Consider the following 16533-nt stretch of genomic DNA (forward strand, 5'->3'; position numbering starts at 1 on the left):
TCTTTCTTGACATAAGAGTTAGCTTGAGTTTTTCCTTTAAAAGAATCTTTCCTCAAATTTTGTTGTTCCACCCTTATACAAAGTTGGACCAAATCATCAAGGTCCCTATAAGGGAGTAACTCAACCCTATCTCTTATATCAAAATTTAGACCACTTAAAAACCTAGCAATGGTCAATCTTTCCTCTTCCCTTATTCCCGCCCTCATGAGATATAACTCCATTTTTTGTCTATACTCCTCCACACTCATGTTCTTTTGTTGGAGTCTTTAGAGCTTATCCATAAGCTCCCTACTATAATAAGAAGGTATTTGCCTTCTTCTCATAGCACTTCTCAACTCATTCCAATAAGTAATTGGAGGGTCATTGTGAAGTCTTCTCTCTCTCTCCAAGGATGTCCACCAATACATAGCTTGTCCTTGGAAAGCTAGGGTGGCCAAGGGAACTTTCCTTTCCTCACCTACTTTATGACAAGTGAAGATTTGCTCCACTTTCATCTCCCAATCTAAGTAGGCATCCACATCCTCTTTACCATGAAAGTAAGGGAGATCAACCCTTGATTCCCTCACTTTGGGTTCCTTAATGACTCTTCTAGGATGGGGTTGGTAATATGCATCAAGATTTAAACTATCCTCATTTTGGCTAGGAGAGTCATTGGAACTCTTGGTTGAACTCTTTGAAGAACTTTTTTGACTTTTGCTTTTATGGATTTTTTTTATAAGTTTTTCTTCTCGTTGCTTAATCTTTTGTATCTCTTCCTCTAAAGCAATAAGTTGTACTTCTCTTTGAATCTTTTCTTTTTCTTTTTGAAGTACCTCTTCATGCTTCCAAAGTTTTAGTGCTTCAACCTCCTTGCCAATTCTTCTAAAACTTTTAGGAGTTTCAAAGTCACTACTACTTTGAGAATGATGACTCATGATTAAGCAATAAGAATTTTATATGCTATGCAAAAGATAGAAAATGTTTTTTTTTTTTGGTATTTTCTAGGAATGAAAATAGCACTTGGAAGTCTAAGTGTACAAGTTTCACTATCAAGGGAGGTGAGCTAAAAAGAGCCACTTAATAACCAAGCCTTTTCAAGTGGAAATCACTAAACTCCTTTGTGGTACTTCCAATTCCCCAAAACTTTTCACAAAAATTTTATATGCTTTTCACAATTTGTTTGTTTTTGAGACTAAACTAAACGTGAGCAATTAAAACTACATAATTCTAGACGAATTAGGGCAGCAAAGTAAATACAATTAAGAACAAGAAACTTAAAAGAAGCAAGGATAAGTAGCTATTCGTATAACCCTAAGTGGAAGCTTGAAACATATGAAATTTCCAAGCCACTTCCACTAGTACTACACGTGAGAGGCTATCAAGGATTTAGATATACCTGACCAGCTTCTTAATACTCCCTCCAAGCTTTACAAATTGGTTTAAAATACAAGAGATTTCGCAAAAATGTAAACTAGCCTAGGAAAGCAATAAAATGGTGGCTTTGGTAACCAATTAGTGACGGATTTGATGTTCAAATTTTCTAACACTTATTGAAGTGTTTAATCCGCCACTAATCCTTCAAATATGATGCTCCTGGACCTGCAAAAGAAACACAACAAAAGAGATTAATGGTGGCTGCCTCACAAGGTGAAAGGAATGGTCACTCAAGTGAAGGAAGTTTAGGAAAAGCTAGGTCACTAGATTAGGTCAAAATTTTGTAGTCTTAGTGTCCAAACTTTTCCTACTCTTTATTGAGCAATGCTTGATCCTTGAGTAAGGATTTGAGGCCACTTCCAGCACAGGGAATTTAAGGAAAGAAAACAAGACAAGCAACAAAAGCACAATTTGAAAAGCTTATACCAAAATCAAGAGTAATATGTGTAAGACAAGACTCAAAGAGGTTCAACAAGTAAAACTGAAAATTAAGACTCCAAATAAAGCTAGCACACAGTTAGGAAGGTTCCTAGATAGGTAATAGAGTAGATTAACAAAACAAAAAAAATTTGAAAGCAATTGGATAAATATAGAACAAATAGTAGTCAAAACAATAACAAGGAATCAAGTAGATTTTTCAGATTGTACACCTCTCGGCTTTTTCCTTTTAATTTTTTTATATAATTTTTTTTATTCTTTCTTTTTCTAGATTCAAATTAAGATTCCAGAGAAGGTAATTGCCTTTTGTTTCAAATTTTTCTATGATTCCAAGCTATAGAAACCGAGACTACAAGTTAACCAAAAACTTCAAGTGAAAATGATGAAACTAGTGCACTAGTTTTAGGTTTTGTATTTGGATTCCTTTTGTATTCTTTCTTTTTGAACTATTTGAACCTTAGGCTCTGTTTTTGCCTCTGTTTTTCAGTCTCTTAACTCTTTTTTTTTTTTTTTTTAAATTTGAATCCACAAAATTAGTGCACTAGAAATAGGGTTAAGCACTTGAAATTTTTAGGTAACACAAATTTTTATAAGATTTTTCAATGGAAAGTGAATTGAAAACTTAAGTACACAATGGAAACCTAACTCTAAAGAAATTTGCTAGAACTAATAGCAAATTATGAACTAAAAAAGGTAAAAGGAAAAGCACATATAGGTAGGCAAAAGAGAAAGCAAAACCGAAAGCAACAAATGAACAATGCACTTAAAAGAGAAATTAGGTCAACATGCTACTCAAGGAATTCTTAAACATATAAGGACTAAACAAACATTCTAAGACAAAACATGGATTCAAAACCAAAATCTAATGCAATGCATGGAGTCCAATCACGGACACATACTAGAATGGAGAGACTCAAAGAAATTCAAAAAAAACACAAGCTAATAGGTCCTAAACATGTTGATTGTGGAAGAAAATTCAAAAACAATCAACCAATGGATCTATGGAACAAAAAGTGATTCAAAACATATAGATCCGAAAAGAAACTCAATCAAGACAATTAGAACACAAAGAACACGCTAGAACACAAGAAGAAACGGACTCAAAAAGTGAAACAACTTATCTCCTTGAAGACCTTGCTCTTGATACCAAAAATGATGGAGAAGAGGTTAGGAGGAGTGGAAGATGACTTCTCCTTAGCTCTCCTTATGCACGGATCTTCTTCAATGGAGGTTGACCACGAATTGAGGAACCAAAGAAAGAGGAGAACTCGTAGGTAGGAAGGCCTAAGCCTTGAAGGAAGTATCCAAGCTCAAGCACTCAAGGGATTGCACACTTCAAAGAGAAGGAAACTAGGTTTTCCTAAGGGAATTTGAAGGCACTCTCTATGGCTCTCTCTTGGAATTTCGGTGACTCTTGAAGATGGCTGAATTCAATTCAGAAATCTCATATATTCAAAAGTGTTTTTACAAGGTATGAAATGCACATTTATAGGTGGGAAAGCTAGACTACTTGGCGGCAATTCAAATGGTCATAGTTGGCGCCAAGTTTGAATTTCAAATTTGAATTTGAAATTCAAACTTTGGCCACTCACATGACTAATCCGGATGCTACCATCATTTATATGTCATTTGGGAGTGATTTGAGTTGAATTTGAAGCTCACATGGCCGGAACCACTCCATGCCATCCATGTGACTCAAATTCAATTCAAATTACTTCTAAATGACACATGAATGAACCCTAATTCACCTATTAATGTATACTTCCTAAAAACCTAATCTAATGACCGAAATACATTGGTCTAATGAATACAATGAATAGAAAAAATTACAAGAAGAAGAATGAGCCTAATATTGGGTATCAAAAGCCCAAAGCCTAAGAAGCCCAATTACAAGCCCAATAAGCCTATGGCCAAAAAATGCTAATCTATGTGGTCCAAAATACAAGACCAAAATGTGTGAAACCTATACTAATAGAATATGTACAAAATATAAGAAAATGGATTTATCAAGATAGGCCCATGAGAAGTTTCAAATTGGGCCTTTCAAGCCCATAGGGCCCATTGGGCCTTGATTGGCCCAATCCTCCATGTCTAGCCCACTCCTCTTGGATCTTTGAGTGTGTCACCTCTTGCATTCCAAAGTATGATTCCATCATCTAACCGCTCTTGAACTTTTTCTATACTTTTCTTTATTTTTTCTTTCTTTTCTATTTTCTTTTCTTTTTCTTTTCTTCTAAGTTCTACCTCTCTTGTTGTATTTTCTTCCTCATGCATGCTCCTAGGGACTCTAAATTCTTTGCATATTTGAGATCTAGTTGGAACAATCCTAGGTTTGGATCCACTAGTTTCTCTCCCCTCAACTAATTTTGCAAGTAATTGTTTTATTTGCTCCTTATTCCTAGCATTTTCTTTTTCCCTTTTACTAATTTCTTCCTCTATTTTTATGTGTTCCTCTTCTTTTTTTCTTATGTACTCTTTTAACTCTCTAATCTCATCTCTAACACTAGACCTAGAACTACAATATTTATGACCATGTACACTAGAATGATCACTCATCTTTGATCAAAAAGGTTTTCACGAAGTTGTTTTCAAAAAGGTTGAAAAAAATGTTTTCACAAAGAATGAGTGATAAAAAGGTTTTCACAAAAGATTTTCAAGGTGCAAGATAAGTAGGAAAATGCCTAATAGTGTACAAAGTGAACTATCAAAGGGAGGTGGACTACAAGGAATCACTTAAAAACCAAGCCTTATCAAGTAGGAATCACTAAGCCCTTTCACACTTTTCTTACAAAACAATTTTTTTGCAGTAAAGTTAGGTGTGTGTGTGCACGGCCCCCTAGTAGGCAAATTGAAGCCTTCTAAAATGAAAATAATTAAAGTAAAAGACCTAAACAATTATACTACCAAATCACTAAAGCATGCAAAGAAAGCAACTAAAGCATGTGCTAGTCGGATTCCCACTACTACAAGATGCATATTTTACATCGGTTCTCTAAAGTCATCTACATCAGTTCTAAAACCGATGTAGAATAGACCGATGTAAAAAATGTATACATTTTTACATCGGTTCTGATAAACCGATGTAGATTTAAGCATAAATCTACATCGGATCTCCAGAGAACCAATGTAGATTTATGCTTAAATCTACATCGGTTGTCCAGAGAACCGATGTAGATTGTATTTTTAAAAAAAATTAAAAAATCATGACCCAGCAGCAAGGTGCCAGCACAAACCAGCAAGGTGGCAGCAATATACCATGTTAATAATATTTCTTCCACTCATACCAAAATAAAAAATAAAACAAGTTCCTTTACTACAAAAAAAACTGATCCATATTTTCCTCAAACAAAGATAAACGTAAACTAAATTGCAAACCATTAAAAGAAATAATCCTCTGGTATGCAATATGCACTCTTGAATTTAAAAGAAAAATAAAAAGGACAAGTATACAAACCACAATATTTTAACATATAAAAAGATGGTGCTTTATTGCATCAAAAACAATATTAGAAAAAATGAATCACATTTTAGCCATGCATCTATTTACAGATTCTTCCAATTTTAATGGAAACCTACTCTTCTATATATATCCTCTCACAGATGACTAAATTAATAGTCTTTTCATCCAGATTTATTTCAATATAAAGGATAACTGTCACCAATCATATACAAATACATGGACATATATGACCTTAAGCATTACATGAGCACTCAAAGCTTTATACAACTTGGTAACAAAATGAGTAATTAAACATAGAACCAAATGAATCCAAAACGAATAGCCAGATTACAACATCATACACTTCCCAACTTAGACTTGAATATTGCATCAAGTGTGGCCGACTCTGCTTCCTGCATGAAGGTTAATTTAAGAAAAAAGGGACTATAAGTCAAAAACAATATTACGAAAGACAATTTAATAATAATGTATTTTGATAAAAAAAAAATAAAAATATTTTAGAGAAGTGTTTTGAAAAAATATTTATATTTATATATATTTTATAAATATTTTTTAAAGAAAGATAGATCTTTTAAAGTGAATTCTTAAAAATATAAAAATAATAATTAAAATATTAGCTTGTTCATTGATTGTCTTAGATTGCGCAATTAGAATTTTGCTCATTGGTTTCTCGATGGTTTTGTCTTTTTCCCATACTTGTTTGGCCTACCTTAGGTTCCCATTTCAAACGTTAATTAAAATTTAGTACACTAATTATAAGAACCTACCAAAAGGTTATGCAAGCATTGTAAGCTACAAAAAAGAAATGCATACCAACTTTGTCCAAAGAATTTTTTTACCTTAATAAAATGAGACTCGGGAGGAGTGCCTGCGGTTTCTTGAACACAGATTCCAAGTTGAGATACTTTTGAACATCTTATTCTGGCAGCATGACCAAATGTAGCAGTGCTATTGGATGTTTTCGTCTCTCCTATTTGTGGATTACATGCGAACTTGGGAGACTTGGATTCTGTTGTATCAATAGCAGTCTTGTTACATTATGCAACATGGTTCAATATAAATTTTTAAACAAGTTAAAAGAGGTTTTATGTACATATACATTTGGAAACAATGGGCAAATTTAGGAATATGTCATCATTGTAGCCATTAAAGTCTTTCCTTCGAATTTTTAACACCTGCATTTTCAAGGACTCTTACTGCACGTAACTGATGGGAAAATCAGAAGCTACATGTTGTCCGTCTAGTGAGATGTAATGAGATTAAAAACACGTTAGAAAATTATTTTTTCTTTATTATATTATAGGCCTTTTAGTTCTGATCCTCTCAAGTCCAAATTGTAGCTTTCCCTTTCACTTTCACATACACATTCTTATCATATAATCTAAAGGCATCTCAATGTGAATAAAATGTCACCTAATATTAGTATTGGAAATTTTTGGTCCCTTTAAATGAATTTACTCAATAAAGTTGATTCAAATTAGTCAAGGCAATGTCACTTTTCACAACACCAAAAATGATTTTTTGTGGCAATTTTTATGGTATTTAGCGATCATACAAATGGCCATTAATATCTTTACCGGCAATTAGATTATGGCCAGTGTATTTGGGGTCGGTAAAACTATTAGTGACATTTAAAGTGGGTGCTGGTAAAGACCTTTTGAATGGCTGGAAAAAATAAGAAAATCCAATCACTTTGTGGCAATTTAAAACCGCCACAAAATGCATTTTTATGTATTAGTTTCTAAGCGTTTAAAACCGCTACAAAATGTATCTAAAATTTTTCTTAATTCAACATTTCTAACAGTTTTAAACCGCCATAAAATTGCATTTTTTTCTCTTATTTACATTTTCTAACAGTTTTAAATTGCCAAAAAAAAAGAATTTTTTTACTTTCTTCACATTTTTTTACAGTTTTAAACCGTCAACTAATGCACTTTATTCTACATAATATCAATGCATTTTTATTATTTTAAAAAATAGATTTAAAAATATTTTAAAAAAGCGTTCATATTATAAATTGAGAAATAATAATCCATATATTTCAAGTAATTTTAAGTATTTATCAAATCACTTCACCATATATTCTTGAAATAGTATTTATTAATACATTATAATTTAGTGATAATTTAAAATTATAATCCATATATTTTCGATCATCAATACATTACCATTGCCACTTCACCCTTCAACATGTAGGAATATAATTTATACTAAAATTATATTAAAGTGATACTTTTTTATGGTAGGAATAATAATCCATATATTTCAGGTATTTCGATCATCAATACATTACCATTGCCACTTCACCCTTCAACATGGTAGGAATCCCTTCTAGCAAGCCCAATAACATCTTGCTTTTGCCCGAAACATGTCTTATCGGGGTGCCCTTGCCTGTTGCAGTGACATAAAAGATTATCCAAGCAACAACTACATGTGACAAATCATGCACCATCTGTTGGAATCCTACCTTCCTTGATCGCTGATTCATCTCCACAAAAACTTCAAGATCAAAGCAGCCCATGTGAATACAGGGTTTCAATCTTCCAGCAACCTTCATTCTCGAACCACTCATCTAAAAGTTTCACCAAATATAAAAACACTTAGTAGGACTTCATGAATTGCTAAAATAATTCATCTATTGATGAAAGCCTTACAGGACAACGAAGGTTGATAGTGAAAGTATCTGAAACCACTTCCAAATCACTATCACTATCGGCATCATCAGCTGCATTTCCGCCCCCCACACAACGGCAAACACGTGCAAGAGCATCTTCAAATTGCTCGCCATCAGATTCCCTTGGAATTAAGTTTAGGATCTAGATAACAAAAACTCAACTATTTAACAAACTTATAACAGTAATGGAAGGGAGCAACTGTTGTAAACATTCACAACAAAAGTAGCAACAAAAATGTAAGACCAACATCAAATAACAGATTGGCGGTTGGTTCAATAGTTGACAATCGGGCTTCTCATCTGTAATAACCAAAACTGGATTGAGAGTTGAACCAGACACGACCAATTAAAACCAGCAAATTTGGTCAAAATCCAAACCAGATCTAGTTATTATTATGTGAAAAAATTCAACATTCCTTATTTAAAAAAAAGTCTCACAAGCCAGACAACTTAAGCAAAAATACTGCTCAAGAAAAAATGAGAATATTTTAACTTACTTTAGAATAAAAGCATCACTTTATGAGGCCCATACCTGTGCTTTCCAATTTACAATGGCTGAACAAACATCTTCATGAAAGATAATAAAAAAGCATGACAAATTATTTCAAATTTCTAACTTTTAATAAATCAACCATAAAAGACTAACATTAGGAACATTGGCCAAACTTCAAACAGGGAGATACTTCAAACTTTACTATTCCAATGCCACAAGGCTGGATTAAGGAACCAACAGTAATTTAAAAGTTTGCTTGTAAATTTATCAAGCTTTGAATGCAATCTACCTGCTGCATACTGCGCTTTCGAACAATACGAACCCCTAAACAAAAAATGCGAGCATCACTTCCTGTTAAGGAAATCTTATTAATTCCGTCTTTTGTATATGGCGTGATCTGACAAAATAGAAGTACAGTAAGAAATTTAATAAAACCAATTCAAATAGTAAATGAACACATGTCTAACAATTTTAAATAGTTTGACAAGTCATAACTAAGTCGATAAATGAGAATAAACTTACAATTGGACCGTCATCCCGACCATTAGCACCAAGCAATTGGGAACCAGGTCTGTCAGTTGCACGAACGGGAACACCTATATAAGCATAATCAAACCAATGAGAACAAATTTCAAAGACAGTCACAAGACAATCATTGCAAACATATTTCGTGTTTTACTTTAAAATGACATGCTCCTAGATGCATAACATACCATGGAAATTAAAACTAGACAGCCAACAAGAAACCTATTTCCAAATTAGCAAGGAACACATGACTTAAAACATACCATTGACCTACAGGTCTGCATACAGTGGCCACTGCATCCTCCACCAACCTACATACGCCCCTGTTTTGACATGAAAACTACATGTCTTTTATAAATCATATATAGTCAATTAGTAGATTATATGTTTATTTTATAAATTGTTACAATAACCAACTTATTAACAGTTGGGTTCTTTGGTTGTAATTATTTTCTGGTGGTGGACAATTTTGATTCAATGTCAATCCTAGCAACTAGCATCAGTGGAGGAATGAGTTTAGCATATTCCTATATTCAACACAAAACTTCCTTGATGAAATTACAAGTTGCTAGCTAGACTGCATAAACTTTTCTCATGTTCAGATCTAGGCTGAGGGTATAGGTGTATTCTGTAGGAGCTTTGCTCTGGAAAAATATAGGTATATTTCTTTTTTTTCATTCTTTCTTTTGTGATCCCTTTATGTTTTGAAGCTTATGTTAAATACAACAAAATCTATTTTTGCTCTTCAATATTAGTTTTCCTAACTTCCTATTGTCTCCCTGTTCACTCGAATACAAAAAGAACAAAAATACAAAGCTATCACATGGAACAGAACACATTCCCAGCAGGAACAATAGAATGGTCACTCCAAGCAAATGTCATGGATCATAATACATACAAAACATTACCTTAATACAAGAATTTCACATGAGTCTCACTAAATAGAGAGTGAGCACAAATTAGTTATGAAATTCACCTAATAATAGAAAGTATGTTGGAGTGCATTGATCTCACACAAAATTGAAAGAATAATTTAAGAAAAGTGGAGCCACACAATCATAATAAATAGAGACCTGGAATCTCTCTTCAGCAACTGCTTCCTTCAAGAGTCTCCTGAGACGCAAAGCAGGCTCCTCCTCCTCAAACAGCTTCAACAAGCCACGAATCCTAGCTACTTCCTTGTAATCCTAAAGAAAAGAAGCAAAATATGATGTTTAGGCATTAGCGTTTTGTCTTCCAATTTGAAACAAGAGTAACTAAGAAACCTCAGATTTAGCAGCAGCGACTTGCAACTGTTGCTTGAGAAAGGCGTAGGTTTGGGTCCTAGATAGAAAGGAGCTGGTGCTACCATTGTCTCCCTCGGAAGCACAGGCTACGATGGGACTACATTTTATGAATCTGTGAAGTATGAACGAAAAAATCAAAACCCTAAAATTGAAATTGAAGAGACGCAACCATTGAAGCTACGTGGGACAGATATGAGAAGCCATGACTGAAACTTGAAACAGCGCAAGAGTGAGAGTGAGACAATGTTGCTACAGTTGCCCCTCTTTACTTAATTTTACTAGATAATATAAACAACTCTTGTTGCATATTATCGTAGTAAAATATAAGTAAAGAAAATACCAATTTCGTCTAAAGTTTAGAGATATATGAGCACAGGGGCTCGAAACATTAAAAAACATGAGCGTGGGGCTCGAAACATTAAAAAACATGAGCGTGGGGCTCGAAATATTAAAAGAGTGAGCGCGGGGGCTCAAAGCATTGATAGAGTGAGCACGGGGGCTCGAAACATTAAAAGAGTGAGCACGGAGGCTCAAAAGATTGATAGAGTGAACATAGAGGCTTGAAACATAAAAGAATGAGTGCGGGGCTCGAAACATAAGAGAGTGAACACGGGGGTTCGAAAGATTGATACAGTGAGCATAGAGGTTTGAAGCATAAAAGAGTGAACACGAGAGCTCGAAAGATTGATAGAGTGAGTATAGAGACTTGAAAATTAAAAGAGTGAGCACGGGGCTCGAAAGATGGATAGAGGCTTGAAAATTAAAAGAGTGAGCACGGGGGCTCGAAAGATTGATAGAGGCTTGAAAATTAAAAGAGTGAGCATGAGGGCTCAAAAGATTGATAGAGGCTTGAAAATTAAAAACGTGGGCGCGGGGACCCGAAAGATTGATAGAGGCTTGAAAATTAAAAACGTGGGCGCGGGGACCCGAAAGATTGATAGAGGCTTGAAAATTAAAAACATGGGCGCGGGGACCCGAAAGATTGTTAGAGGCTTGAAAATTAAAACGTGGGCGCGGGGACCCGAAAGATTGATAGAGGCTTGAAAATTAAAAACGTGGGCGCGGGGACCCGAAAGATTGATAGAGGCTTGAAAATTAAAAACATGGGCGCGGGGACCCGAAAGATTGATAGAGGCTTGAAAATTAAATCATTTGATTTGTATTAAAATGTGAGAAGTGTTCGTTCATGTCCAATGCTCACTTGGCATCCACTTTGTTTGCATCAAAGTTTGGTACTTTCCTAATACATGCATTCAAATTCATCACTTGCATATAAAGTCTCGCACTTGTCTGACATTTATATCATCTACATTTGAGTTTAACACATGGTTGACATTCATTATATCATAGTTTGGTATATCTATTCAAATCCAATACTTGTCCAACACCCACATTGTTCACATTAATGTCTAATACTTTGTTTAACACATCCATTCAAGTCCAATGCATACTTGTCATTTGCATCACCAAAAGTTTGGTCCATCCCTAACTCATGCATTCAAGTTCAATACATGCTTAACATCCACAACATTTGTACCAAAGTTCGGTACTTATCATCCACATGTAATCAAGTAATGTACTTGCATAACACATTCATTGAAGTTTATTATCTACTTGGCATCAACATTGTTTCTATCAAAATTCTCACTCTATCAATCTTTCGGGTCCCCGCGCCCACATTTTAATTTTCAAGCCTCTATCAATCTTTTGGGTCCCCGCGCCCACGTTTTAATTTTCAAGCCTCTATCAATCTTTCGGGTCCCCGCGCCCATGTTTTTAATTTTCAAGCCTCTATCAATCTTTCGGGTCCCCGCGCCCATGTTTTAATTTTCAAGCCTCTATCAATCTTTCGGGTCCCCGCGCCCATGTTTTTAATTTTCAAGCCTCTATCAATCTTTCGGGTCCCCGCGCCCATGTTTTTAATTTTCAAGCCTCTGTCAATCTTTCGGGTCCCCGCGCCCACGTTTTTAATTTTCAAGCCTCTATCAATCTTTCGGGTCCCCGCGCCCACGTTTTTAATTTTCAAGCCTCTATCAATCTTTCGGGTCCCCGCGCCCATGTTTTTAATTTTCAAGCCTCTATCAATCTTTCGGGTCCCCGCGCCCATGTTTTAATTTTCAAGCCTCTATCAATCTTTCGGGTCCCCGCGCCCATGTTTTTAATTTTCAAGCCTCTATCAATCTTTCGGGTCCCCGCGCCCACGTTTTTAATTTTCAAGCCTCTATCAATCTTTCGGGTCCCCGTGCCCATGTTTTTAATTTTCAAGCCTCTATCAATCTTTTGAGCCCTCGTGCTCACTCTTTTAATTTTCAAGCCTCTATCAATCTTTCGACCCCCCGTGCTCACTCTTTTAATTTTCAAGCCTCTATCCATCTTTCGAGCCCCGTGCTCACTCTTTTAATTTTCAAGTCTCTATACTCACTCTATCAATCTTTCGAGCTCTCGTGTTCACTCTTTTATGCTTCAAACCTCTATGCTCACTGTATCAATCTTTCGAACCCTCGTGTTCACTCTCTTATGTTTCGAGCCCCGCACTCATTCTTTTATGTTTCAAGCCTCTATGTTCACTCTATCAATCTTTTGAGCCTCCGTGCTCACTCTTTTAATGTTTCGAGCCCCCGTGCTCACTCTATCAATGCTTCGAGCCCCCGCGCTCACTCTTTTAATGTTTCGAGCCCCACGCTCATGTTTTTTAATGTTTCGAGCCTCACGCTCATGTTTTTTAATGTTTCGAGCCCCACGCTCATGTTTTTTAATGTTTCGAGCCCCTGTGCTCATATATCTCTAAACTTTAGACGAAATTGGTATTTTCTTTACTTATATTTTACTACGATAATATGCAACAAGAGTTGTTTATATTATCTAGTAAAATTAAGTAAAGAAGGGCAACTGTAGTAACCCAATTTCGTCCGGGAAATATTAATTTTGTTCTTAAAAAATAGAAAAATAGGTATATGTGTAGACCCCTAAAATTGTCCGGGTCGGAAATAAAGCTTGAAGACTCTCGAAGACTGAAGGATAATCAGCCAGAAGGACTCCTCGAAGGCCCTAGGAGGGTTCTCTGTAGGTCTAGAGGTCTTAGAATAGCTCAAAATAAAGAAGTGGAGGGAAAAAGCCCAATACGGCCGTACTGAACTTAATACGGCCGTATTGAAGCTTCAATACGGCCGTACTGAAGTCAGTACGACCGTATTGACACTTCAATACAACCGCAGCGAACTCAATACGGGCGTATTGAAATTTCTGAACTTCAATACGACCGTATTGAACTTCAATACGACCGTATTGAAGTTCAAAAATTTCAATACGGCCGTATTGCCCCTGTAGGCCGTATTGCGCCTATTCCCTATAAATATGACGTCAATTGGACGTCATTCCACACTTTTACACTCAGTTTTGACTCCCTCCTTGAGTATTCTGGGGTTTTTGAGCAGTGTTCTGCCCTAGAAATCTCTCTGGGAGCCGATCCGACGAAGTTCTGGAATTCCGAGCACTTAGCTTGGAGATTCGAACCTAGTCGAAGGGAAATCCTCCGGATTTCCATAGTCAAAATTTTATAGGAGGGAGCGAGCGGGCTTGTAGAGCGAGGGAACGCCAAAAAGCTTCCCAGTTTTACGAAATATAAAAGCACGCTTCAAAGGTTTCTTCTTAAATCCTTCCTTTTACTGCTTTCTGTGTGCATATTTAAACTGTCATCATGTAGATAGTTAATTTATAATCGTTTAGAATAAATAGGGGTAATTTAGTAATTTTACGCTGTTATTTTAGAAAATAATCTGTCATAGGGAACCCGAAAGGGGCGCTGTGGGGTGCTAACACCTTCCCCACGCGTAACCGACTCCCTTACCCAACTCTGGTTGTAATGGCCAAAGTTGATTTATAAAATCAATTGCCTTATCCCTTTTTCCAATGTTTTGAGTAAAACATTGGTGGCGACTCCACGAACCCTCCTTTTGCGAAAACCACTAATCCATGGAGGGTCCCGCTTGGGATTAATATGGATTGGTGAGACATTTAATAAATAAATTGGATAAGATCGACAAGGTCTCAGTTTGAGAACAAGTCGTTCTAATAATCCAATACATTTTCAAAACTAAAAAAAATGAGTCCAACCGTCTTCGCGAATGCCGAAAGTCCGTTTCGGGCCGGTGGCGACAGATGGCGACTCCGCTGGGGAAGCCTCGAGAGTCAGTCCCATTTAGTGACAGATTATTTTTAACAAATAATAGTTAAAATTACTTCATTACCCCTTGCTTGTATTATAATATGCTTTATATATTTGGCTTTAAATAACTGTTGTTTGTTTAAATTTCCGCAATTGTTTGAAATAAATTGCACACAAACCTTTGCACACAACAGTTCCCTCTATACCCGGGGGCATGAGTGGTAATCCATAGGGAGTGGATGTTAGTACGGCCGGTTGATGGGTTTATAGGAGCCTATGAGACCGTTGTCGGAAAACATCACTCAAGGTGATAACCATGAACTTGAGTCCGACGGTGCGTTGGAGCTTTCCATCGACCTACGACGAGAGGAATTGGGTCCCTATAATGGGGGCACCTTGGGGGCCTTTGACCAAGTGAGAACAGTTAGATCCTCCTTGAATATGCACTTTTCTGCAGGAGACCCCTACCTCGTGATTCGCTCGTGACTGTTCGTGGATGAGTGAATTGTTTGTGTAAATGTTTATGTGCAATTGTTTGTGCATTAATAAATAACCTCGTGATAAGGTCTAAAAATAATCCCCATGCATAAAAAACCATGACATGAGAGGAAAGACTATGTGTGAAAATATAATAAAAGTAAGGAGCATAGGCATCATTATCAATAAAACCTCATGCATCCTCATCATCATTTATAGGTTCACTAATACCCTCTCGATGTGAGTGAAAGAGACCCGTGACTATTGAGATTCTCCGTTGTGGAGAGATAATAGTCTAGGGAGGGTGATAAACTTTCATCTTAAAAAGGCAGCGCCTCAAAGATGAAAGGTTATCAAGCTCATGTCAAGAGCGTATTCATGAATAAACTAATTAAGTTAAAAAAATTCATTTTAGAAAGTGGCTGGTCATCTCTCTGTCCTCACGCGCGCGCAGAGAATCAAGAAAATGGAAGCGCTGGGAGAGCAAAATAAGAAGCTCACAACCGAGCTCTCTCAGCTCAACAAGAAAATGGACGCGTTGGAGGAACGAAATAAGGAGCTTACAGCCGAGCTCTCACAGCTCAAAGAACAAATGGCGCAAATGATGGAACTCATGCGTCGCCACAACATACAAGGGGCTGAGCACAGTGACCATGAGTCCCATCATGTTGAAGGAAAAGTGGAACAAGAGCTGAAAAGTGGGAAGCTAGTCAAACCTTCCCAATCATTTAAAGCTAAGAAGACCTTTGGGAAGAAGAGGGAAGGAGGAGTCAATGCTATAACCATTTCCTCATCTTCTTCCACTTCGAAGTCAGGAAAGTCGCAATTCAACCCTGTGAAGAAGTTTGATAAACTTCCGACCACATATAGCGACCTCCTGCCGAAGCTATTGGAAGCAAGTCTTCTAGCTTACGTTCCACTAAAGAAGATTGATCCACCTTATCCCGAGTGGTACAAACCACAAGATAAATGCCTATACCACTCGGGGGCATCGGGGCATTCAACGGAGAACTGTAGAGCTCTCAAATATAAGGTCCAAAGCCTTATTGATGCCGGGTGGATCACTTTTAATTCAACAGCGCCCGACGTGAGCAAGAATCTTCGGCCAAAGCAGGAATAGAGAGAAGAACAAGCCACGATAGGGCCCCTTCATATTTCTCTTTTAGGGACTCATGATCAGTACCCGAGATCATGAGAACCTTTTCATGTAAATAAGGGTTTTTGTACATTTTACCCATATCAATAAAGAGGCATTTCACACATCACTCTCTCTTTTGTTCTTTTCTCTCTTTACTCATCAATATTAATAATTCTAAACCTAAACAGAACCAGTAAAATAATTATGTCTGTAATTGTTCGCTCTGACCGGGATCCGAAGGTGAAAGGTTTGAGTTGGACAGTGATGAGGAAACCATTTCTCCGGATCTGCAAAGATTGCTAGATCAAGAAGCTCGTCAAGAGAAATTCGAAACCGTGAATTTGGGGCATGACCGAGAGATAAAAGAGGTCAACATTGGGACCCATATCAGTGATGAAATAAGGACACATGCTTCCACTATGATTATAATAAAATCATTCTTTCTCATTGCTTCTTTTCTTGCT

General features: G+C 36.5%; 1 protein-coding gene across 2 annotated transcripts; it reads right to left on the minus strand.

Annotated features, from left to right (window-relative positions):
* Positions 1-5455: 5455 nt before the first annotated feature.
* On the minus strand, positions 5456-11167 carry LOC109794276 (E3 SUMO-protein ligase SIZ2). Of its 2 annotated transcripts, none has more exons than XM_083072476.1 (8): positions 10269-11167; positions 10077-10190; positions 9001-9074; positions 8768-8875; positions 7966-8127; positions 7605-7883; positions 6151-6320; positions 5456-5703 (listed from the first exon to the last, which is right to left on the minus strand). In XM_083072476.1, exons 4-7 carry the CDS (start codon positions 8774-8776, stop codon positions 6282-6284), a joined length of 489 nt encoding a protein of 162 aa, XP_082928602.1. In that variant the 5' UTR covers positions 8777-8875; positions 9001-9074; positions 10077-10190; positions 10269-11167; the 3' UTR covers positions 5456-5703; positions 6151-6281. The 2 variants fall into 2 exon arrangements, with proteins under 2 accessions (XP_082928602.1, XP_082928603.1); XM_083072477.1 differs by lacking the exon at positions 5456-5703 and having other exon boundaries at positions 6302-6320; positions 7605-7702; positions 7779-7883; positions 10269-11103.
* Positions 11168-16533: the final 5366 nt, after the last annotated feature.

This window comes from Cajanus cajan, chromosome 4 (assembly GCF_000230855.2).
Source record: "Cajanus cajan strain Asha chromosome 4, NIPB_CcT2T_4, whole genome shotgun sequence".
Classification (NCBI taxonomy): Eukaryota; Viridiplantae; Streptophyta; class Magnoliopsida; order Fabales; family Fabaceae; genus Cajanus; species Cajanus cajan.